The sequence below is a fragment of the Scyliorhinus torazame genome, chromosome 7, assembly GCF_047496885.1.
Source record: "Scyliorhinus torazame isolate Kashiwa2021f chromosome 7, sScyTor2.1, whole genome shotgun sequence".
NCBI lineage: Eukaryota > Metazoa > Chordata > Chondrichthyes > Carcharhiniformes > Scyliorhinidae > Scyliorhinus > Scyliorhinus torazame.
In genome coordinates this window covers 10,297,040-10,322,352 of record NC_092713.1, presented here as the reverse complement: position 1 = coordinate 10,322,352, position 25,313 = coordinate 10,297,040, and the positions used below count along the sequence as shown (strand labels likewise).

Sequence of the window (25,313 nt, the reverse complement as noted above, 5' to 3'; positions counted from 1 at the left end):
GGAGTTTAACTGGACGGTTGCACTGGTTTGGCACTGAGTCTAGGCCTGATGCCAGTTATGACATGTTGGAGCTGCGTACCTTGATGAAACAGGCCACGGTACAGGAAGCTTTGAGAGCCAACAAAACTCCGAGTAATGCTCACTCAATTTCCAGCTCTAGGTGACCCAGGTGCAGCACGGTAGCACAAATGGATAGCACAGTGGCTTCACAGCGCCAGGGTCCCAGGTTCGATTCCGGCTTGGGTCACTGTCTGTGCGGAGTCTGCACATCCTCCCTGTGTGTGCGTGGGTTTCCTCCGGGTGCTCCGGTTTCTCCCCACAGTCCAAAGACGTGCAGGTTAGGTGGATTGGCCATGCTAAATTGCCCTTAGTGACCAAAAAGGTTAGATGGGGTTATTAGGTTGCGGGGATAGGATAGAAGTGAGGGCTTAAGTGGGTCGGTGCGGACTCGATGGGCCGGGTGGCCTCCTTCTGCACTGTATGTTCTGTGACATTGGTCATCTTTAGCGATGTTTCACAGGCCAATCTTCCAGGTGGATATTCGAGCACAGCTGGATTCATCGTATTTTTGGTAGGAATGTATGCGAAATGCTGCCTTCTGATTTCGAAAGCCCCCAAAATTAAAAAGGTAACGAAAAGGACGTTAAGACCATAAGACCATAAGACATAGGAGTGGAAGTAAGGCCATTCGGCCCATTGAGTCCACTTCACCATTCAATCATGGCTGATTTCAACTCCATTTACCCGCTCTCTCTCCATAGCCCTTAATTCCTCGAGAAATCAAGAATTTATCAACTTCTGTCTTAAAGACACTCAACGTCCCGGCCTCCACCGCCCTCTGTGGCAATGAATTCCACATACCCACCACTCTCTGGCTGAAGAAATTTCTCCTCATCTCTGTTCTAAAGTGACTCCCTTTTATTCTAAGGCTGTGCCCCCGGGTCCTAGTCTCCCCTGCTAATGGAAACAACTTCCCTACGTCCATCTAAGCCATTCATTATCTTGTAAGTTTCTATTAGATCTCCCCTCAACCTCCTAAACTCCAATGAATATAATCCCAGGATCCTCAGACGTTCATCGTATGTTAGGCCTACCATTCCTGGGATCATCCGTGTGAATCTCCGCTGGACCCGCTCCAGTGCCAGTATGTCCTTCCTGAGGTGTGGGGCCCAAAATTGCTCACAGTATTCTAAATGGGGCCTAACTAATGCTTTATAAAGCTTCGGAAGTACATCCCTGCTTTTATATTCCAAGCCTCTTGAGATGAATGACAACATTGCATTTGCTTTCTTAATTACGGACTCAACCTGCAAGTTTACCTTTAGAGAATCCTGGACTAGGACTCCCAAGTCCCTTTGCACTTCAGCATTATGAATTTTGTCACCGTTTAGAAAATAGTCCACGCCTCTATTCTTTTTTCCAAAGTGCAAGACCTCGCACTTGCCCACGTTGAATTTCATCAGCCATTTCTTGGACCACTTTTGTAAGGGCCACGAAGAATCCAGCACGAGTTTTAAGGATACAAAATAATAACGTTTATTTACTATAACAATATATACATAACAGTAGCAGTAACTTCCCTTGCTACCTTCTCCTTCCTCCTGGTTCCTGGACTGGCCAGCTTATTTATAGTAGGAGTTTCTCCGCCCCCCTCATTGGGGAAGTTCATACTCCCATAGGATTGTGGGATAGTCATTAGTCCCCAGCCAATCGTCAGTAGGCAGGTTATAACATCCCTCCCCCCCAAAGTCCAAGGAATCCACCGTAGGCCCTGGCGAAGGAAGGCGTCAAACTCGTTTGGCCGCAGGCCGGACGCCATTTGCACGCGGCGCTGGATCAGGCGGCGTATAACGAGACGGAGACCGGCGCTTCCGTGATGAACGGCGCGGTTGTACATCCACGGCCTGTGGACCCGAGGATTCCCCCTCTGATTCATCCTGTGTCTCCATCTCGGAATCAGAGTCTGCTGCCTCCGTCATGTCAGCGTCTCTATCCCCATTCGGTCCCGTCACGACCTGCGCAGGCTTCGATTGAGGCACCAGTGGAAGATTTGGAGGACTACCTTCCCTTGTTTCTGGTCTTTGCCGCTGTTGAACTGAGCTCCGGGGGCGGGGAATCTTTTGCGGGGATGATCTTCTGGACTGGACGTGGTCTACATGTTTTCGCTGGAGACGACCCTGGGCTTGCACTTGGTACGATATAGGGCCCGTTTGGCGAAAGATTACCCCAGGAACCCATTGGGCACCACCAGCAAAATTCCGCACGAATACTGGGTCACCGGGCGCAAACTGCCGAATCGGACGATGCCGAGACAATCCCTGTCCCTGCCGTTCTTGTGTGCGGCGTACTTTTGCGCCAATGTCCGGGAAGACCATACTAAGGCGGGTGCGAAGTCTCCGGCCCATTAGGAGTTCTGCGGGAGCTACCCCAGTCACTGCACGGGGGGTGATCCTATACGTAAACAAAAAGCGAGCCAGTCTCGTGTCCATTGATCCGGAAGACTGCTTCTTTAGGCCTCTTTTGAATGTTTGCACTGCACGCTCTGCCAACCCATTTGAAGCCGGGTGGTAAGGGGCAGTGCGGATATGGCGGATGCCGTTCATCTTTGTAAACCTAGCAAACTCCTCACTCGTGAATGGAGTGCCATTATCCGTGACCAGCACCTCGGGGAGGCCATGCGTGCTAAATGATAAACGCATTTTTTCAATTGTTGCGCAGGACGTTGTCCCCTGCATCTTATGCACCTCCAGCCATTTGGACTGGGCGTCAATTAGTAGAAGGAACATGGATCCCTGAAAAGGGCCTGCGAAATCTGCATGTAAGTGCGCCCAAGGCCGCCCTGGCCATTCCCAGTGATGTAGGGGCGCGGCCGGCGGAAGCTTCTGATGCTCCTGGCAAATGGAGCAGTTTTGGGCCACCTTCTCAATGTCGGTGTCGAGGCCTGGCCACCAGACATAACTCCGGGCCAACATTTTCATCTTGGTCACGCCCGGATGCCGATTGTGCAAGTCTGATAATATCAGCTCCTGGCCTTTTTCCGGGACAATCACACGCGTCCCCCACAAGAGGATGCCGTCTTCCACGCTGAACTCTGACAGCTTGGAGGAAAATGCCCTCAACTCGCCTGGGAGCTGTCTATGCTGCCCACCATACAGGACTATGTGCCGAACCTTTGACAAGACTGGCTCCGTCTGGGTCCACTCACGGATCTGTGATGCCGTGACAGGCAAGGTGTCCATAAAATTTAGGGTTGCGACCACCTCACCGGTCGTGGGGGTCGACATGGGGCCAGTTGATAAAGGCAATCGGCTCAGTGCGTCGGCATTTGCTATCTGCGTACCTGGTTTGTGCTCCAGAGAATACTCGTATGCAGCAAGCAACAAAGCCCAGCGCTGGATCCGTGCAGAAGCAATGGGCGGTATTGGCTTATCCTCTCTGAAGAGTCCCAGCAGGGGCTTATGATCAGTCACGATAGTGAAATGGCGGCCGTATACATACTGGTGGAAGCGTTTCACCGCGAAAACCACTGCCAGGCCCTCCTTCTCGATCTGCGCGTACTTTTTCTCCGCTGCAGTCAATGTGCGGGAGGCGAAAGCTAGCGGTCGCTCGGCCCCGTTCTCCATCTTGTGGGACAGGACAGCCCCAATACCATCACATGTGACGAGCAAAGGCTTTCCCGGATCATAGTGGGTTAGTAACCCAGACGACGACAATTGTTGCTTTACCCGCCGGAAAGCGGTTTCTTGCGGCTGACCCCAAACCCAGGTGTGATTTTTCTTTAGCAGCAGGTGTAAGGGGGCCAGCGTAGTTGCCAGATTGGGGAGGAACTTCCCGTAATAGTTTACGAGACTGAGAAAAGAACGAAGATGCGAAATGTCAGTCGGGGTGGGGGCATGTTGAATTGCACGCACCTTCTCTGCGAAGGGGTGCAGACCCTCGCGGTCCACCCGATAACCCAGGTAGACTACTTCTTTTGCCTGAAATACGCACTTTGTGTGACGTAAACGGACTCCAGCCTCCGAAAGGCGTTTAAGGACAGCCTCCAGATTTTCCAAATGCTCTTGCTCCGACGTCCCTGTAATCAACACGTCATCTAGGTAGACAGCCACACGTGGTAAACCTCTCAAAATGCCCTCCATAACACGTTGAAAAATTGCGCAGGCAGAGGATACTCCAAAGGGCAACCGTGTATATTCATACAGGCCCCAGTGTGTGTTAATTGTTACATATGGTCGGGAGGCAGGGTCCAGCTCCAACTGCAGGTAGGCGTGACTCATATCTAATTTTGTGAATGAGAGTCCACCTGCAAGCTTCGCGTAGAGATCCTCTATGCGAGGCATTGGGTATCAGTCGAGTCGGGAAACTGTATTCACTGTAAGTTTATAGTCGCCACACAAGCGAACTGTGGCATCTGGCTTCATTACTGGTACAATTGGTGCTGCCCAGTCAGCAAAACGGACGGGCCTGATAATACCTAAACTCTCCAAACGAGTGAGCTCCCCTTCTACCTTCTCGAGCAAGGCGTAAGGCACTGGGCGCGCCCGGAAATAGCGCGGCGTGGCTCCTGGTTCAACTTGGATACGGGTTATGGCCCCTTTTATTTTCCCCAAACCAGGCTGGAATACCTCTGGGTATCGTCCTAGCACCTCAGTCAACCCTCCAGAAACTGTTTGGAGGATGTGCTGCCATTGCAACCGCAAATAGCGCAACCAGTCCCGGCCCAACAGGCTGGGCCCATGGCCACGCACTACGATAAGTGGGAAACGCCGCTCCTGGCATCCATAGACAACAGGGGTCATTGTAGTTCCTGCAATGTCCAGTGGTTCCCCCGTGTAGGTGGCCAACCTGGCCTGTGAGTCAGTTAATGCAAGGGTCTGTATACCCTGCTTGATGCGGTCGAATGTCCTCTGGGTGATCACGGAGACCGCTGCACCAGTATCCAACTCCATCTCCAGCGGGTGGCCATTGACCCGTACTGTCACCTTAATGGGGGCCACACGGGGAGCTGCCACACAATGCAGCTGCAGGCAGTCGTCCTCCGTCTCCACGTCCTCAGGAGTGGTCGCTGCAGGTTCATCCACATGGAAGGTACGGCCTCTGGGCTGGTCCTAGTTACGGCCCCTGGGCTGGTCCCAGTTTCGGTCGGAACGACGGCGCCTCTGGCGTCCCCAGGACCGCCGTCCGCGACGGGGTCGGCGCCTACAAGTCTGACACGGACATGGCTCCTCATCCATTGGCTCTGGAGAAGGCTCACTTCGGGGAGGAATGTCCGATGGCCACTGTCGTCGGTCTGGTCGTTGCCTCGCCCAAGGTACCGCAGGAGTGCGGGGGGACGTTTTTGGGCGGAAAGGGTTGCGCCCCAAGGCATGCACTTCCATTCCCTGTAGCTCCTGTACTCCTCGCTCTGCGCTCTCTCGGGACAAGACTATTTGTATTGCCTGTTGAAAAGTCAATGTTGGCTCCGCTAACAACTTTCTCTGGGTGGCCGCATTGTTAATACCGCAAACCAAACGGTCGCGTAACATTTCTGACAAGGTCTCACCATAGTCACAGTATTCCGCAATCCCGCGTAGCCTGGATAAAAAAATCGGCAAGGGATTCTCCAGGGGTCCTCTCAGCGGTATTAAACCGGTAACGCTGGACTATCGTGGACGGGGTTGGGTTAAAGTGTTGCCCCACTATATTCACAAGTTCATCAAACGTTTTGGTGTCCGGCGCAGCTGGGTAAGTAAGGCTCCTAATCTCCCCAAACGTATGCGGGCCCGCAGGCGGTGACCAATATGACCACCTGGCGCTCGTTTTCAGTGATATTGTTTGCCCGGAAATAGTAACGCATCCGTTGTGTGTACTGGTTCCAGCTTTCCAGCGCAGCATCAAAAACATCCAAACGTCCGTACAGAGGCATGGTATAATAGAAAACAACTTCCAACCTGTATCCAACAAAAATCCAGGGAGGTGGCTTCAGCAGTGTAGACAGCTATTCACTTTTACCTTCGTCGCCAGTTTTGTAAGGGCCACGAAGAATCCAGCACGAGTTTTAAGGATACAAAATAATAACGTTTATTTACTATAACAATATATACATAACAGTAGCAGTAACTTCCCTTGCTACCTTCTCCTTCCTCCTGGTTCCTGGACTGGCCAGCTTATTTATAGTAGGAGTTTCTCCGCCCCCCTCATTGGGGAAGTTCATACTCCCATAGGATTGTGGGATAGTCATTAGTCCCCAGCCAATCGTCAGTAGGCAGGTTATAACAACCACTCTCCTAAACTGTCTAAATCTTTCTGAAGCCTCCCCACCTCCTCCATACTACCTGCCCCTCCACCTATCTTCGTATCATCGGCAAACTTAGCCAGAATGCCCTCAGTCCCGTTATCTAGATCGTTAATACATAAAGAGAACAGCTGTGGCCCCAACACTGAACCCTGCGGGACACCACTCGTCACCGGTTGCCATTCCGAAAAATAACCTTTTATCCCAACTCTCTGCCTTCTGCCTGACAGCCAATCGTCAATCCATGTTAGTACCTTGCCTCGAATACCATGTGCCCTTATTTTACTCAGCAGTCTCCCGTGAGGCACCTTATCAAAGGCCTTTTGGAAGTCAAGATAGATAACATCCATTGGCTCTCCTTGGTCTAACCTATTTGTTATCTCTTCAAAGAACTCTAACAGGTTTGTCAGGCACGACCTCCCCTTACTAAATCCATGCTGACTTGTCCTAATCCGACCCTGCACTTCCAAGAATTTAGAAATCTCATCCTTAACAATCGATTCTAGAATCTTGCCAACAACCGAGGTCAGGCTAATTGGCCTATAATTTTCCATCTTTTTCCTTGTTCCCTTCTTGAACAGTGGGGTTACAACAGCGATTTTCCAATCCTCTGGTACTTTCCCTGACTCCAGTGACTGTTGAAACATCATCACCAACGGCTCCACTATTTCTTCAGCTATCTCCTTTAGAACTCTAGGATGTAGCCCATCTGGGCCCGGAGATTTGTCAATTTTTAGACCTCTTAGTTTCTCTAGCACTTTCTCCTTTGTGATGGCTACCATATTCAACTCTGTCCCCTGACTCTCCGGAATTGTTGGGATATTACTCATGTCTTCTACTGTGAAGACTGACGCAAAGTACTTATTCAGTTCCTCGACTATTTCCATATCTCCCGTCACAAAATTACCAGCGTCATTTTGGAGGGGCCCAATGTCAACTTTTGCCTCCCGTTTGTTTTTAATGTATTTAAAGAAACTTTTACTATCATTCCTAATGTTACTGGCTAGCCTACCTTCAAATTTGATCCTCTCTTTCCTTATCTCTCTCTTTGTTATCCTCTGTTTGTTTTTGTAGCCTTCCCAATCTTCTGACTTCCCACTACTCTTTGCCACATTATAGGCTTTCTCTTTTGCTTTGATGCATTCCCTAACTTCCTTTGTCAGCCATGGCTGCCTAATCCCCCCCTCTGATAACCTTTCTTTTTTTTGGGATGAACCTCTGTACTGTGTCCTCAATTACTCCCAGAAACTCCTGCCATTGCTGTTCTACTGTCTTTCCCACTAGGCTCTGCTCCCAGTCGATTTTCGTCAGTTCCTCCCTCATGCCCCTGTAGTTACCTTTATTTAACTGTAACACCTTTACATCTGATTCTACCTTCTTTCTTTCAAATTGGAGATTGAATTTGACCATATTATGATCACTGCCTCCTAAGTGCTCCCTTACTTTAAGATCTTTAATCAAGTCTGGCTCATTACATAACACTAAGTCCAGAATGGCCTGTTCCCTCGTGGGCTCCATCACAAGCTGTTCCAAAAAGCCCTCCTGTAAACATTCAATGAATTCCCTTTCCTTGGGTCCACTGGCAGTATTATTTACCCAGTCCACCTGCATATTAATGTCCCCCATGATCACTGTGACCTTGCCTTTCTGACATGCACTTTCTATTTCGTGGTGCATTTTGTGCCCCTGGTCCTGACCACTGTTAGGAGGCCTGTACATAACTCCCATTATGGTTTTTTTGCCTTTGTGGTTCCTCAACTCTACCCACACAGACTCCACATCATCCGACCCCATGTCGTTTAGTGCTATTGATTTAATTTCATTCCTAATTAACAAGGCAACCCCGCCCCCTCTGCCCACCTCTCTGTTTTTCGGGACTTGTGGGAGGAAACCGGAGCACCCAGAGGAAACCCACGCAGGCACGGGGAGAACGTGCAGACTCCGCGCAGACAGCAACCTAGCCGGGAATCAAACCTAGGACCCTGGCGGTGTGAAGCAACAGTGCTAACCACTGTGCTACCGTGCTGCCCACAAGGGGCAATGCGAGAAATGTTTGCCCAGAGAGTCCTATGTTGGTAACCGATCCCTTGGGACAATGTCCATTCAACAAAAAGTATCACCGAAAAAAGGCTAAGGATAGACCGAGCTAACATAAAAGAATTGAGAGAAAGGGGGATTTCTATGATATGTGGGTTGACAAGCCGTCAATTATCAGACTATTTTACGAAAAGAAATGCCTGCCTGGCGAAATTGCCACATGTGTTGGAAGAATCTTGAGTAATATTTACTAAGTAATATAAACTAACATTTGCTTTGCATTTATGTGTACATATAAATATGGTAAAGGGAATGTGGCATCTATAATGTTGAAGCACATGAATTTGATTTCATTTGTTTGGATTGAAAAAATGTGTTCTTGAATTTCTTTTTGTTTCTAAAGCTTTTAAGAGAAAGTGATGAATCTGTCAATGCATCAGTAGCTGCATCCTTTGGAATTACATTGTTAGGCCAATTGCATTATTAAGGACAGGCGATGATCGTTGGCTAAATCTCCAAAAGAGTATCAATGGGCACAGCTGGAACAGTTGGGATTGGGGGGTCCATAAGGAGTTTGTAACTCTTCCGAGCTGTAGATAGAACAAACTTGCTGAAGGTAAAAGTCAAGCTGCTGCATTATTCCCCCACCCGCTATTATTGACCGAAACATTCTCCCCGTTAGCACAAGGCTGGAATTGCTAGAAATTTGTAGGAATGTGTTCCCTCAATCTACTGGAGGAAAATTAATTTATAAAGTAAAATAATGAACTGTCGTCGATTGACAAGATTGTCCAACAGGCAAAGCTTTTGAATAGCTCCTTGGGGAAGTAAGTCTATATGAAGCCAGCTTGACAGGTAACCTCCATGTTTGCTGGTTCTCTATCCTCTGAAGTAAAAAAACATGTGAACATTAAGAGTTTAACATTAAGAGTCAGTGCTATTTTTCGAGTTATTTGTAATGAATTGCTGCCAATTGTTTAGAACACAACAATCATCTATAAATAGCCCACAGCACAATGTTCCTTTATGTGATTTACATTCAGAACACACATTGCTATCACTGGCTTCAGAACTGAATCGACCATCATTGAGCTGAAACATTAACATTTTTGTCTCTCCATAGATGCTGCCAGATTTACTCAGTATTTCCAGCAGTTGCTGCTCTTACTTTGTACAATATGTGACATGTTGATAGCTTTTTGGCAAATTATTTTTTGCCTTCTGCATCGACTCTCACAAACTTCTACAGATGTGCCAGAGAGAGCATCCTATCCGGCTGCATCACAGCCTGGTATGGCAACTGCTCGGCCCGAGGTCGCAAGAAACTGCAGACTGTGGTGAACTCAGCCCAACGCATCAGACAAACTTGCCAACCCCACGTTGATTCTGTCTACACCTCCCGCTGTCTCAGGACGGCAGACAGCATTGGCAGAGGCCCCACCAACCCAGGCTTTGCCCTCTTCCAGACCCTTCCATCAGGCAGAAGATACAGAAGTCTGAAGACCCGCACTTCCAGACATAGGAACAGCTTCTTCCCCACAGCTACTGGGCTCCTCAACGACTCCCCCTCAGACTGATATATTTCCTGTAGGAACACTATTTATGACGCCCAATGCTGCTCTTGCTCATGTATTTTCTTTGTTTGGCCCTTGTTCCGCACTGTAACCAATCACTGTTTGTCGATGTATCATTTGTCAATGTACTTTGTCGATTATTCTTTTTGTCTACTATGTACATACTGTGTACGTTCCCTCGGCCGCAGAAAAATACTTTTCACTGTACTTCGGTACATGTGACAATAAATATCAGTCAATCAATCTTTGCTTGCATTTATCTGCTCTCATATACTATCAATAATTCAAAAATTGCCAAAATAGTTTCAAGCAAAGAATATCCCAGTGAAGATAAAGGATTTCAAGATCAATTTAATACTTGCTCAGATTGGCAAAAGGGGACATGAGGAGAAAGTTACAATGATCTGGGATGAAAACAGCACGGGAGCAGAGAGAGCCGGGAGATTTAAAAAGCGCGGGAGGAGAGAGCCGGGACAGCGAAAACAGCGCGGGAGCAGAGAGAGCCGGGACAGCGAAAACAGCGCCGGAGGAGAGAGCCGGGAGATTTAAAAAGTGCGGGAGGAGAGAGAGCCGGGACAGCGAAAACAGCGCCGGAGGAGAGAGCCGGGAGATTTAAAAAGCGTGGGAGGAGAGAGCCGGGACAGCGAAAACAGCGCCGGAGGAGAGAGCCGGGAGATTTAAAAAGCACGGGAGGGGAGAGCCGGGACAGTGAAAACAGCGCCGGAGGAGAGAGCCGGGAGATTTAAAAAGCACGGGAGGAGAGAGCCGGGACAGCGAAAACAGCGCCGGAGGAGAGAGCCGGGAGATTTAAAAAGCGCGGGAGGAGAGAGCCGGGACAGCGAAAACAGCGCGGGAGTAGAGAGAGCCAGGACAGCGAAAACAGCGCCGGAGGAGAGAGCCGGGAGATTTAAAAAGCGCGGGAGGAGAGAGCTGGGACAGTGCTGGGAGAGATGAGTGCACAAAAGGTGTGGCAGGAGTGCCTTTAGTCACGGAGTGCTGATTGGAACAGAGTGCATCTGAGTTTAGGTGAGTGACTGAGTGCTGATTGGAACAGAGTGCATCTGAGTTTAGGTGAGTGACTGAGTGCTGATTGGAACAGAGTGCATCTGAGTTTAGGTGAGTGACTGAGTGCTGATTGGAACAGAGTGCATCTGAGTTTAGGTGAGTGACTGAGTGCTGATTGGAACAGAGTGCATCTGAGTTTAGGTGAGTGACTGAGTTCGGGTGAGTGGCTGTGTTTTTGTTGGTGTTTGGGTTTATCCTTGAGGTTCTAGAAAGAATTTTTTTTAAAAAATATTTAAATTAATTAACTAGTTGAATATGGCTGGACAGGTGATGTGCTGTTGCTGTATGATGATGGAACTGGTGGATCCCATTGAGACCATCAGTGACCACATCTGCAGCAAGTGTTGGCTGCTCGAGGAACTTCGGCTCAGAGTTGATGAGCTGGAGACCGAGCTGCACACACTGCGGCACATCAGGGAGGGGGAACATTACCTGGACGCTTTGTTTCAGGAGACAGTCACACCCGGTGGAATAAGTTCTGTTAATTCGGACAGTGGTCAGGGACAGAGTGGTGTGACTGCAAGGGAGGCAGGTAGGGGGATCCTGAGTTTAGGAGTTGAGGAGCCTCAGCCCTTGACCTTGTCCAACAGGTATGAGGTATTTGCTCCCTGTGTGGATGAGGAAGAGGGCTGTAGGGAGGATGCGTTGACTGCACCGTGGTACAGGAAGCCATTCAAGAGGGGGGAGCAAAAAGACAAGTGGTAGTTGTAGGGGATTCTATAATTAGGGGGATTGATGGCATCCTTTGTAAGCCAGATCGAGAGTCCCGCATGGTATGTTGCCTGCCCGGTGCCAGGGTGAGGGACATCTCTGATCGGCTTGAAAGGATTTTGGAGAGGGAGGGGGAGGATCCAGTTATTGTGGTCCACGTTGGGACTAACAACATAGGTAAGACTAGGAAAGAGGACCTGTTTGGGGATTATCAAACACTAGGGACTAAATTAAAGAGCAGGTCCTCCAGGGTTATAATCTCTGGATTACTACCCGAGCCACGTGCCAATTGGCATAGGGTTGAGAAAATTAGAGAAGTTAACACGTGGCTAAAGGAGTGGTGCGGGAAAGAGGGATTCCATTTCATGGGGCATTGGCATCAGTACTGGGGCAGGAGGGACCTGTACCATTGGGACAGTCTTCACCTGAGCCATTCTGGGACCAGTGTTCTAGCGAATAGGATAAATAGGTTGGTCACAAGGACTTTAAACTAGCAAGTTGGGGGGAAGGGAAGTGTAAAGCTATGGACAGTATAATGGTTAATGGAGATCAAGGCAGCAGGTTACGTGACAGGATATTATGTAGAGATATGGGTTCAAAGACAAGGAAAATTAGGAGAAAGGGTAAGAGGAAAAATAATTTGCAAAAAGTTACTGATCAAGGTGTTAGGATTCATAACAAAGACATAAAAAACAGCATAAGTGTACTTTACCTGAATGCTCGTAGTATACGAAATAAGGTAAATGAGTTGATGGCGCAAATCATCGTGAATGACTATGATTTAGTGGCCATTACTGAAACATGGTTAAAAGATGGTCACGACTGGGAGTTAAATATCCAAGGGTATCAGACTATACGAAAGGATAGAATGGACGGTGTGGGCGGTGGTGTAGCTTTGTTGTTTAAGGATGGCATCCGGGCAATAGCAAGGGATGATATTGGTGCTATGGAGGACAAGGTTGAATCAATTTGGGTGGAAATCAGGAATAGTAAGGCGAAAAGGTCACTGATAGGAGTAGTCTATAGGCCACCAAATAGAAACAGGATGGTAGGGCAGGCAATAAGCAAAGAAATAACGGATGCATGTAGAAATGGTACAGCGGTTATCATGGGAGATTTTAATCTGCATATCGATTGGTTTAACCAGGTTGGTAAAGGCAGCCTTGAGGAGGAGTTCATAGAATGTGCCCGGGATAATTTCCTGGAACAGTATGTAATGGAACCTACAAGGGAAGAAGCGGTCCTAGATCTGGTCCTGTGTAATGAGGCAGGATTGATTAATGATCTCATCGTTCGGGATCCTCTTGGAAGGAGCGACCACAATATGGTGGAATTTAAAATACAGTTGGAGGATGACAAGGTAAAATCAAACACTAGTGTTTTGTGCTTAAACAAAGGCGATTACAATGGGATGAGAGAAGAACTAGCTAAGGTAGACTGGGAGCAAAGACTTCATGGTGAAGCAGTTGAGGAACAGTGGAGAACCTTCCAAGCGATCTTTCACAGTGTTCAGAAAAGGTTCATACCGACAAAAAAGAAAGACGGTAGAAAGGGGAAAAATCGACCGTGGATATCTAAGGAGGTGAGGGAGAGTATCAAATTGAAGGGAAAAACATACAAAGTGGCAAAAATTAGTGGGAGACTAGAGGACTGGGAAGTCTTTAGGGGACAACAGAAAGCTACTAAAAAAGCCATAAAGAAGAGTAAGGTAGACTATGAAAGTAAACTGGCTCAGAACATAAAAGCAGATAGTAAAAGCTTCTACAAATATATAAGACAAAAAAGAGTGGCTAAGGTAAATATTGGTCCTTTGGAAGATGAGAAGGGAGATTTAATAATAGGAGGCGGGGAAATGGCTGAGGAGCTGAACAGGTTTTTTGGGTCAGTCTTCACAGTGGAGGACACAAATAACATGCCAGTGACTGATGGAAATAAGGATATGATAGGTGAGGACCTTGAGATGATTGTAATCACTAAGGAGGCAGTATTGGGCAAGCTAATGGGGCTAAAGGTAGACAAGTCTCCTGGCCCTGATGGGATGCATCCCAGAGTGTTAAAAGAGATGGCTAGGGAAATTGTAAACGCACTAGTGATAATTTATCAACATTCACTAGACTCTGGGGCTATCCCAGAGGATTGGAAATTAGCAAACGTGACACCACTGTTTAAAAAAGGAGGTCGGCAGAAAGCGGGTAATTATAGGCCGGTAAGCTTAACTTCGGTTATAGGGAAAATGCTGGAATCTATCATTAAGGAGGAAATAGCAGGGCACCTGGAGGGAAATTGTCCCATTGGGCAGACGCAGCATGGGTTCACAAAGGGTAGGTCGTGTCTGACTAATTTGGTAGAATTTTTTGAGGCCGTTACCAGTGCGGTAGATAACGGGGAGCCAATGGATGTGGTATATCTGGATTTCCAGAAAGCTTTTGACAAGGTGCCACACAAAAGGTTGCTGCATGAACTAAAAATGCATGGCATTGAGGGTAAAGTGGTAGCATGGGTAGAGGATTGGTTAACGAACAGAAAGCAATGAGTGGGGATGCCGTGAGCGGCCGCTACCGCTCCCGCGCATGCGCCACCCGGAGATGTCATTTCCGCGCCAGCTGGCGGGGCACCAAAGGCCTTTTCCGCCAGCTGGCGGGGCGAAAATTAGTCCGGCGCGGGCCTAGCCCCTTAAGGTTGGGGCTCGGCCCCACAAGATGCGTAGGATTCCGCACCTTTGGAGCGGCCGATGCCCGACTGATTTGCGCCGTCTTGGGCGCCGGTCGGCGGACATCGCGCCGATACCGGAGAATTTCACCCAGAGAGTCACAATTCACACATGACTAGGGGCTGGTTTAGCACAGGGCTAAATCGCTGGCTTTGAAAGCAGACCAAGGCAGGCCAGCAGCACGGTTCAATTCCCGTAACAGCCTCCCCGAACAGGCGCCGGAATGCGGCGACTAGGGGCTTTTCACAGTAACTTCACTTGAAGCCTACTTGTGACAATAAGCGATTTTCATTTCAGTTCATGACTACTGTTGAGCAAACTGCATCCAACATTTGTCCAAGTTATCAAACCTATGCTACGAAATTTCACCAGCGGAATTCAGGTAATGTGAAGGAACATACACTAGAAGACATTGTTGAACCATAGTTTTCAAATATTAACATGATTTTCTATAAAAAGCATGACCTACTGGTTCACCTAGAGGCCCAGGGAGTCCAATAATATCACTGTCATCTCCTGGGTAACCCTATTGGAGAAAGAAAAAGGACATAGATTGCTATCAATAATGAGCAATAATAATTCATAACAGACGCGAGGATTGGTGTTCCTTAAATTAAAAAACATCTTTACATTTCTGTCACACGTTACCCTTATTTTGACTTCAAACATTGGGGTAAGTTGTTAATAGCCCCAGTTCATTCACAATGCACAGTGCGAGCATGCTCAAATAATTACTCTGTGGGATATCTGCACTCCCGCAATTCTGGCCTCTTGTGATTATCTACCCCCTACCAATGGCAGCTATGCCTTCAACTGCTTGGACGCTAAGCATGAGGATTTACTGACTAAAACCCTCCAATTCTCTAAACCTCCCTCTTCCCCTTTAACGCGCTCCTCACAACCAACCCTTTTGACCCAACATTTGGCCACCAGCCCTATTATCTCCTTACAAGATTAGATGTCAACTCCTGTGAAGCAACCTGGAATGTTTTGCAGGTAAAGGTGCTATATAAATGTACGCTATTGCTGCCCTACTTTGGGAACTCAAAGCTAGAGTGTTTTACCCAGCAGTTTTCATTTTTGAGCTTAAGTTCCAAATTTTGGTTAGAACAAAGAACAATACAACACAGGAACAGGCCCTTCGGCCCTCCAAGCCTGTGCCGACCGTGGTACCTCCCTAAACTAAAACCGTCTGCCCTTACGGAGTCCGTATCCTTCCATTCCCACCCTATTCATATATTTGTCTAGATGTCCCTTAAATGCCGCTATCGTACCTGCTCCCACCCCCTCCCCAGGCAGCGCGGTCCATTATTTACCACCCTCTGTGTAAAAAAAACTTGCCTCGCATATCAGTTCTAAACTTTTCTCCACACACTTTAAACCTATGTCCCCCAGTACTTGACTCTGCTACCCGAGGAAAGGGCATCTGACTATCCATTCTGTCTATGCCCCTCATAATTTTGTAGACCTCTATCAGGTCGCCCCTCAACCTCCGTCGTTCCAGTGAGAACAAACCGAGTTTATCCAACCGCTCCTCATAGCCAATGCCCTCCATACCAGGGAACATCCGAGTAAACCGCTTCTGTATCCTCTCCAAAGCATCCACATCCTTCTGGTAGTGTGGCGACCAGAATTGTACTCAATATTCCAAATGAGGCCTCAGTAAGGTCCTGCACAGCTGCAACATGACTTGCCAATTTCTATACTCAATGCCCCGACCGACGAAGGCCAACATCCTCAAAATCCTTCCCAAAAGTACAAACATTCAGCAGCTGGGACATGGTATTAACATTGCTGACTGATATGGTGAAGAATAACATTGACAAAAAAAAAACTTAAGGATTACCTTTTCTCCCTTAGGTCCTGGGGATCCTTGAGGTCCTTGTGACCCTTGGTGACCCTGAAAAAAAAAATCAATTTTTAAGCAGCCACGCTAAGTTTTGGAGGATTCTTACGAACGGGTCCAAAAAAATCCCAAGTGTCCAAAATGACCCAAGGCAGAGACTGGACAAGGTGAAGAATAACATTGAACTGACTTGCTGAATTCCTTCAAGCGAGAGCTGGACCTGTTTGAGCTGGTACAGGGGGGTCGCCCCCTACAGGAGGGAGGTACAATGATCGCCCAGTCTGATCTTGATTATCCCATGGTGGGGGTGGGAGGGAATTGGTGGTGAATCCCCGTTCACTCCAGAGAGGGTACAGAGACGGTTTACCAGGATGTTCCCAGGGATGAGCAACTTCAGTGACGAGGGGAGGTTGGTAAAAGTAGGGATGTTTTCCTTGGAACAGGGAAGATTGAAGAAGTGACCCAACAGAGGTTTCCAATATGAGGTGAGACTTTAGTAGAATATGTAACAAAATTTTTTTTTCCGATTGCGAGTGTGTGAGTTACCAAAGATCTCAGACTTAAAATCACTGGGAAAAAATTCTAGAGGGAAGAATGGTGATTTTGTTTTCACTCAGGAAGTGGTTGGAATTGGGAACACTCTCCCTGAAAAGATGCCGGAAGTTGATTCCATAAATAATTTTAAAAGGGAGTTGGACGTGTTCTCAAGGGCAGCACGGTAGCATTGTGGATAGCACAATTGCTTCACAGCTCCAGGGTCCTAGGTTCGATTCCGGCTTGGGTCGCTGTCTGTGCGGAGTCTGCACATCCTCCCCGTGTGTGCGTGGGTTTCCTCCGGGTGCTCCGGTTTCCTCCCACAGTCCAAAGATGTGCAGGTTAGGTGGATTGGCCATGATAAATTGCCCTTAGTGTCCAAAAATTGCCCTTAGTGTTGGGTGGGGTTACTGGGTTATGGGGATAGGGTGGAGGAGTTGACCTTGGGTAGGGTGCTCTTTCCAAGAGCCGGTGCAGACTCGATGGGCCGAATGGCCTCCTTCTGCACTGTAAATTCTATGAAATGTGGAAGTTACAGAGTTACAGATAAAAAAGGAGATCGGGTTAAGTATGCGGGGAGAGAGTACTGTTACAACACCCTGGGATAGTGCATGGGAAATTCCAGCTCCACTTGACCTGGATTCACAACACAATAATTCTGAGAAAAGTACCCAAAGTCTTTGACCCTTGGCTGCCCAATAATTACAGTCACCAGGTTTGTAAATGTAAACATTTTTATTTATAACAAAAACTATAATGAAATATGCAACAAGCACAACTGGTTAACTATTATTTAATTCCCCACTTTAACATGACCCCCACCCTCTACACACACACAAGACAGACAAACACAGAGGGGAGGAGAGGGGTGAAAATAATAAGTAAAAGGAGAAAGAGTCTTGTTTCAGAAAGCTGTCTTTAACCAGACCTTCCTTCAATGTAAGATTTCAGATCCAGGGGCGAGATTCTCCGACCCCCCGCCGGGTCGGAGAATCGCCGGGGGCTGGCGTGAATCCCGCCCCCGCCGGTTGCCGAATTCTCCGGCACCGGATATTCGGCGGGGGCGGGAATCACGCCGCGCCGGTTTGTGGGCCCCCCCCCAGCGATTCTCCGGCAAGGATGGGCTGAAGTCCCGCTGCTAGAATGCCTGTCATGCCGGCGTAGATTAAACCACCTACCTTACCGGCGGGCGGGCTCCGGGGTCCTGGGGGGGGGCGATCTGGCCCCGGGGGGTGCCCCCCCGGTGGCCTGGCCCGCGATCGGGGCCCACCGATCCACGGGCGGGCCTGTGCCGTTGGGGCACTCTTTTCCTTCCGCCTTCGCCACGGTCTCCACCATGGCGGAGGCGGAAGAAACTCCCTCCACTGCGCATGCGAGGGGATGCTGCGAGCGGCCGCTACCGCTCCCGCGCATGCGCCGCCCGGAGATGTCATTTCCGCGCCAGCTGGCGGGGCACCAAAGGCCTTTTCCGCCAGCTGGCGGGGCGGAAATCAGTCCGGCGCGGGCCTAGCCCCTTAAGGTTGGGGCTCGGCCCCCCAAGATGTGGAGCATTCCGCACCTTTGGGGCGGCGCGATGCCCGACTCATTTGCGCCGTTTTGGGCACTGGTCGGCGGACATCGCGCCGAAAGCGGAGAATTTCGCCCCAGATCTCTGTTTGCAGCCTGTAATGGTTTTCACTAAGGACTCATTCAGTGCTCTCTGCGGTTTCAGAAATACAGAAACTCACAGCCTTTCTGGAGAAAGCAGGAGGGAGAGAGAGCTGGTCCTTTTCTCTGTGTGTCCAGGTCTCAACTCTGCTTTCCCTAGGTCCCTGGAAATCAACCCACTCGGGCAGGATCCAATCACCACCTGTTATCGGGCAGAATACGACCTTTAAGCCAATTTATTGGCCACCAGCAGATCAATCAAACCAAGTCCCACCCCATCTCTCGGGTGCCACAAAGTCTGGGTCTTGTTGTCCAAAGCTAGCAGCACTGCCTGTTGTGTTGCAACTTCTTGAATCCCTCCTTCTCTCTGCTGCTTGGCGTAAAGGCACATGTCCATTAAACATCCATGGATCAAATACGATAACAGCAAAAATAAAGAAAGGGGAATAATCAGGAAGGCCCCTTACAGCTGTGTAGTGGTAATGTTACTGGATTAGTAATCCAGAAACCCCGGCTATTGTTCTGAAACATAAATTCAAAACCCACCCTGGCAGATGGGGACATTTAAATTCATTTATCATTTCACTGCTGGGGCCTCAACTATTTTAAATCTACATCAATGACTGGGATGAAGGGGCTGAATATATGAAAACTAACTTTGCCAATGACACCAAGGTAAACAGGAAGGTAAGTTGTCAAGAGGAGTGTCTGCAATGGGCGAGAGATGGGGTAAGGTGAGTGGGCAAAGGTTTGGCAGATGGAGTATAATCGGGGAATGTGTGAACTTTGCCACTTTGACAGGATGTTATTCAAAGGGAGAGAGATTGCAGGAGGTACAGAGGGATCTGGGCGTCCTGGGGCATGAATCACAAAATGGTTGTCTGCAGCTATAGCAAGGGGTTAGGAAGGCAAATGGAAATTTGGCGTTTAATGCAATGGGAATGGAATATAAAAGTAGGGATGTTTTACCACAGCTGTACAGGACCTTGGTGAGCCCACATCTGGAATTCTGCGTCCAGTTTTGGTCTCCTTCATTGATAAAATATATCATTGAGTTAGAAGCAGTGCAGAGAAGCTTCACTCGATGCATTCCTGGGGTGAGCAGCTTATCTTATGAAGAAAGAGTTGAGCAAGGTGGGCCCATCGCTGTTGGAGTTTAGAAGAATGAGAGATGATCTTATTGAAATACAGACGAGCCTGAGGGAACTTGACAGGGTGGATACCAGGAGGGTGTTTCCCCAAGTGGGGGAGTGGAGGGGCGGACTCGAAATAGAGCACACAGTTTGATCATGAGGAGTCTCCCTTTTAAGACTGAAATGAGGAGCATTGTTCTCTCAGAGGAGTGTTAGTCTGTGAGGAGAGGAGTGGGGGCTGTGGGTCACTAACTATACTCACGGTTGAGTTGCACAGATTTCTTTGATGGACAAGGGAATCGAGGGTCACGGAGCACGGACAGGAAAGCGGGGTTGAGGCCTCAATCAGACCAGACATTATTTTACCGAATGGCAGAGCAGGCTCGAAGGATCAAATTGCCGGGTCCTGCCGCTGAATCCTATCTTCCGATGAGCGCTCTGTCAAAGCGCCAGCCCAGTCAGGATGGACCGCTGCTGTCATGTAAGTTTCTACAATCACAAACCTTTCCATCAAATTGGCCTGGGTTTTCCCCCTGACTTTTCACCTCTTGCAGGAGATAACGTAGTTTAAGAATGGGATGAATGCCACTGTGATAACGTTAAAATCCCAGGACAGGCTGGTGGATTAGGGGCTCTCTCCTGTCCAATATTGCACGTGTGAAGGATTTTTAAACAAAAAATAAATTTAGAGTATCCAATTCTTTTTTTTTCCCCAATTAAGGGGCAATTTAGCGTGGCCAATCCACCTACCCTGCACATCTTTTGTGTTGTGGGGGTGAAACCCACGCAGACACGGGGAGAATGTGCGAACTCCACACGGACAGTGACCCAGGGCCGGGATCGAACCTGGGACCTCGGCACCATGAGGCAGCAGTGCTAACCCACTGCGCCACCGTGCTGCCCTTTGTGTGAATGAAGAATAATGTGTTCTGGGGAGTAGCCTCTTGGGAATGATGTTAACTCTATCGTTTAAATAGTCTGAGCTGTTTGTAAGGAAGCTGTTACTTACGTTCTAAACGGCCCTGCCACATTACTGGTTCATCTGGGACTAATGTGCATGGGGGGAGGAGGAGGAGGCAGAATCGAGAGGCGCGAAATGGATTTGAAAGCATTTAAATATTATTAAGGAGTCTCCCATAACATAAAACTCATCCCTCGCCGATGTGATTTACAACAGGGTTGGCCGAACGGGAATCAGTTAAGGGGATCCCTCCGAGAACGCAAAGGTAAGTATCCCCCCCCACCCCCACCCGCAAGGGGGGGGAGAGGGACATGCCTGTGCAGTGCTCTGGCACTGTCAGGTTGGCCAACACTAGTGGGAGCCCCATGGGGAGGGGAGGGGTCATTTATGTGTGATGGGGGTTGGGGGGGGGGGGCAGACACTGAGGCTGGGTGCCTGGGGGGGGGGGGGGAATTGCCGGCGATACTTCCGTGGTGATGATTGTAGGTCTGGGGCTTGCCGGCAATGATTGTTGGCAGGTTGGGGGGGGATGGGGACCGAGATTCCTCCGAGGTGGGGGATGGGGGCTGTTTGGGCTCTGAGCTGATCAGGGCACCCTGATCAGGGCACCCTTTAAAGATGGCACCCCGATCTATGTGGAGCTGGGTGCCGGCTCGATCACGCCCCCTCCCGCTGTTTTCTTCAAAGGGGTTCAAGATCTGGAGGGAAAGTTGACCTGTGCGACTGGAAAGCCACAGGCCAGGTTTCCGTCTGAGCCTGGCACTTGGCCAAATTCTGGAAAGGCCGCACCCCTTGTGCGTGTGAGGGGCACAATGGTGAAGGTTCGCAGTTTAGACCCGGATTACAGGACACCGCCGCTTCCCCAGCCCATTGCCAACGTGGCAGGGGCAATATGCAAATCTGGCGATTGGAATGAGAAATTAATCAAACTTGACATTAAACTGATCGAAAATTTCAGAGCACAGCAGCTATGGTGTCCTGGAATGTATCACACGTTTATCTTCAATGACAGGAGTAGAGTTTTTTAAACTAAATTTAGAGTACCCAATTCATTTTTTCCAATTAAGGGGCAATTTAGCGTGGCCAATCCACCTACCCTCCACATCTTTGGGTCGTGGGGGCGAAACCCACGCAGACACGGGGAGAATGTGCAAACTCCACACGGACAGTGACCCAGAGCCGGGAAGGAGTAGAGTTTTAATAAGTAAAAGATTTGTTTAAAAATGTACAGAGACAGTTCCTCCAAAGACGCACCGGGCGGGGGGGGGGGGGGGGGCAGGAGGGATGGGGGGGGGGCTATTCCTGTGCATAATAACATTTGTTACTTTACTTTGTAGTTCAAATCCCATTAGCCAGATAATAATAATCTTTATTATTGTCACAAGTAGGCTTACATTGACACTGCAATGAAGTTACTGCGAAAATCCCCTAGTCGCCACATTCCGGCGCCTATTCGGGTACACAGAGGGAGAATTCAGAATGTCCAATTCACCTAACAAGCACGTCTTTCGGGACTGGGAGAGGAAACCGGAGCACCCGGAGGAAACCCACGCAGACACGGGGAGAACGTGCAAACTCCGCACAGACAGTGACCCAGCGGGGAATTGAACCCGGGACCCCGGAGCTGTGGAGCAACTGTGCTAGCCACTGTGCCACCGAGCTGTTCTATGGTAGATGTGAACGTTTTGGTAAAACTGGATGGCAGCCACCCCCTCCCCCCCGCTCCCCCCCTCCCACCATCCCCCCCCACCCCCCCCCCCCCACGCCGGCATCATTCTGGTGAATCCCAGAAGGAGCAAAAAACAGTAAGACGGGAAAATGTGAATATTGGTCTAGTATAATTGAAAATGCAACACCAGTAAAACAGGGAAATCCGAATACTGGTCCAAATTGTTTATTCCTTCTGGGATCTTTGTCACACTCCTCCCGAGGGGAACTGGGTTAAACCTTCTAACTGAAATAAGCCCAATGGTATTTCGGCAAGGTAAACGGCGCGTGTTATTAACCCTGATTGATATTGACTTACCGGATACCCCACAAGTCCTGGTCCACCTATTGGACCCATCAAACCGGGATGGCCCTAGAAAGATAGAAGCCATTACTGTACAGACAGATAGATCAATATGCTGGAGAAACAATTGTACACAGGCCGATGTAAGTTAATGTAACTCAAACTTCAAACTGTTCAACTCTCATTCCAAATGATTCTGGCCACTTGCAGTATGAGGACAGACATGTCACCACGCTTTGCTCTGTCAGGAAAATTTGGAAAGGTGTATTTCACTATTCAGGATAACGAATAACATGAAAATATCGAGAATCAACAGCAATGCTGCACATATCTCCCAATGGAAGAAAAAGCTCAATTGTGGGTTTATGAGTGGACATTGTCCCACATTCCAGTTTACTCAAACCCTAATTAATAGGTTAGCACACAAGCTTTCCATCTGTGAATCCAAAGCAAGATTAATTACGTGGACATCTCATTATCTCCTGAGAGCCAATTTGGGGAGTTTCAACTGAATGCCTAACGACATAACCGGTTTGCCTATCCCACTCGAAAACCTCCCGGTTTGACTAGTCCTGGCCCACCCACGTCGACGCTACCACCAAGAAAGCACAACAGCGCCTGTACTTCCTCAGGAAACTAAGGAAATTCGGCATGTCCACTTAACCCTTACCAATTTTTATAGATGCACCATAGAAAATATCTTGGGCGGAATTCTCCCCTCCCCACGCCGGGTGGGACAATCGCCGGGGTGCCGTGCGTGTCCCGCCACGCCACCCTGACGCCCACATGCGATTCTCCCCCCCCCCCAAACCAGCGCGGCGAGACTCACGGCTGGCCGCTGGGAGAATCGCCACTCACCGTTTGCAAAAGGCGAGCGGCGATTCTCTAGCCCGGATGGGCCGAGCGGCCGCCCCAACACGACAGGTTCCCGTAGGCGCCGTCCACACCTGGTCGCTGCTGGCGGGAACTGCGTGGGAATGCTGGGGGGGGCGGCCTGTGGGGGGGGGGAGAGTGGTTCCTGCATCGGAGGGGGCCTCCAATGGGGTCTGGCCCGCGATCGGTGCACCCCCTGATCGGCGGGCTGGCCTCTCTAATGGAGGACCTCCTTTCCTCCGCCGCCCCGCAAGATCCATCCGCCATCTTCTTGCGGGGTGGCCTCGGGGAGGACGGCAATGCGCGGGTGACGTCATTTATGCGGTGCCGGCCGTGTCATTTACGCGGCGCTACTTTTTACACGGCGCCAAGGCCCAGCACGCGTGAATTACACGACGCCGCTCCTAACCCCCCGGAGGCAGGAGAATAGGGGGCTGGGAGCGGCCTCCGACACCGGAATAAAACACTCCGGTGGCGTCGGCACTTAGACACCCGTTGGGAGAATCGCGCCCCTTAACTGGCTGCATCACAGCCTGGTATGGCAACTGCTCGGCCCAGGACCGCAAGAAACTTCAGAGAGTCGTGAACACCGCCCAGTCCATCACACGAACCTGCCTCCCATCCATTGACTCCATCTACACCTCCCGCTGCCTGGGGAAAGCGGGCAGCATAATCAAAGACCCCTCCCACCCGGCTTACTCACTCTTCCAACTTCTTCCATCGGGCAGGAGATACAGAAGTCTGAGAACACGCACGAACAGACTCAAAAACAGCTTCTTCCCCACTGTCACCAGACTCCTAAATGTCCCTCTTATGGACTGACCTGATTAATATTATGCTCCTGTATGCTTCATCCGATGCCAGACTGGTTTAGCACAGTGGGCTAAAGAGCTAGCTAGTAATGCAGAACAAGAACAAGACCAGCAGCGCGGGTTCAATTCCCGTACCGGCCTCCCCGAACAGGTGCCGGAATGTGGCGACTAGGGGCTTTTCACAATAACTTCATTGAAGCCGACTTGTGACAATAAGCGATTATTATTATGCCGCTGTCTATGTATTTACATTGTGGACCTTGTGTTGCCCTATTATATATTTTCTTTCTATTTTCTTTTCATGTTCTAAACGATCTGTTTGAGCTGCTCGCAGAAGAATACTTTTCACTGTACCTCGGTACATGTGACAATAAACCAATCCATCCATGTATGTCAATGGAAATCAAATAGTGAAACAGATGTGACCCGGACAGACTTGTTCTAACATTTCATTCTCAGTATGTGGCTATCGCTGGTTAGGCCAGCATCCCTAATTGCTCTTGAGAAGGTGGGGGTGAGCTGCCTTCTTGAACCGCTGCAGTCCATGTGGTGTAGGTACACCCACAGTGCTGTTAGGGAGGGAGTTCCAGGATGTTGCCCCAGCGACAGTGAAGGAACGGCCGATATATTTCCAAGTGGTGAGTGGCTTGGAGGGGATCCTCTAGGTGGCGGGGTTCTCGTACACAGTGATAAACATTGGCGTGGACACCGGGGTGACACTTTGCAGGATCTATTAAGGGGCAGATAGTGTTTCAGTTTTATAATTCATCCAAAATATGATGTGTTGAAAGGTGTGGCACTCCCTCAGTACTGATCCTCCCACAGGACAGCACTCCTGAATCAGCCTGGAGTTAGTATTCCGCCTCTGAAATCATAAATCATCCAACATTCTATGGAAAGGATGATTAATGGTCACCCTGATACAGCATGGTGGCTGGAGGTTGGGCCGGAGGTAAGAGGGCATCTTTTGAAAGTAGAAGGTAGCGTTTTAAACTTGTTGCCCTCACACACCTGCCCAAGGATTCTTTGACAGAGCCTCCCAAATATGTGACCCAACAGCTGTTCCCTTAAACTTTTTTGCCTGGCTAGAATCATGCGTCATTTTATCAGGAACACTGAACTCCA

The 25,313-nt window shown here is 49.2% G+C and overlaps 1 protein-coding gene across 1 annotated transcript in view; it reads right to left on the bottom strand.

The window, feature by feature from the left end:
* LOC140427240 (uncharacterized) overlaps positions 1-25,313 on the bottom strand; it is a 435,573-nt gene that overhangs the window by 79,061 nt on the left and 331,199 nt on the right. Inside the window, 3 exon segments of the mRNA XM_072512840.1 lie at positions 14,841-14,897; positions 16,218-16,271; positions 22,519-22,572. Of these exon segments, the coding sequence (XP_072368941.1) occupies positions 14,841-14,897; positions 16,218-16,271; positions 22,519-22,572 (165 nt within the window).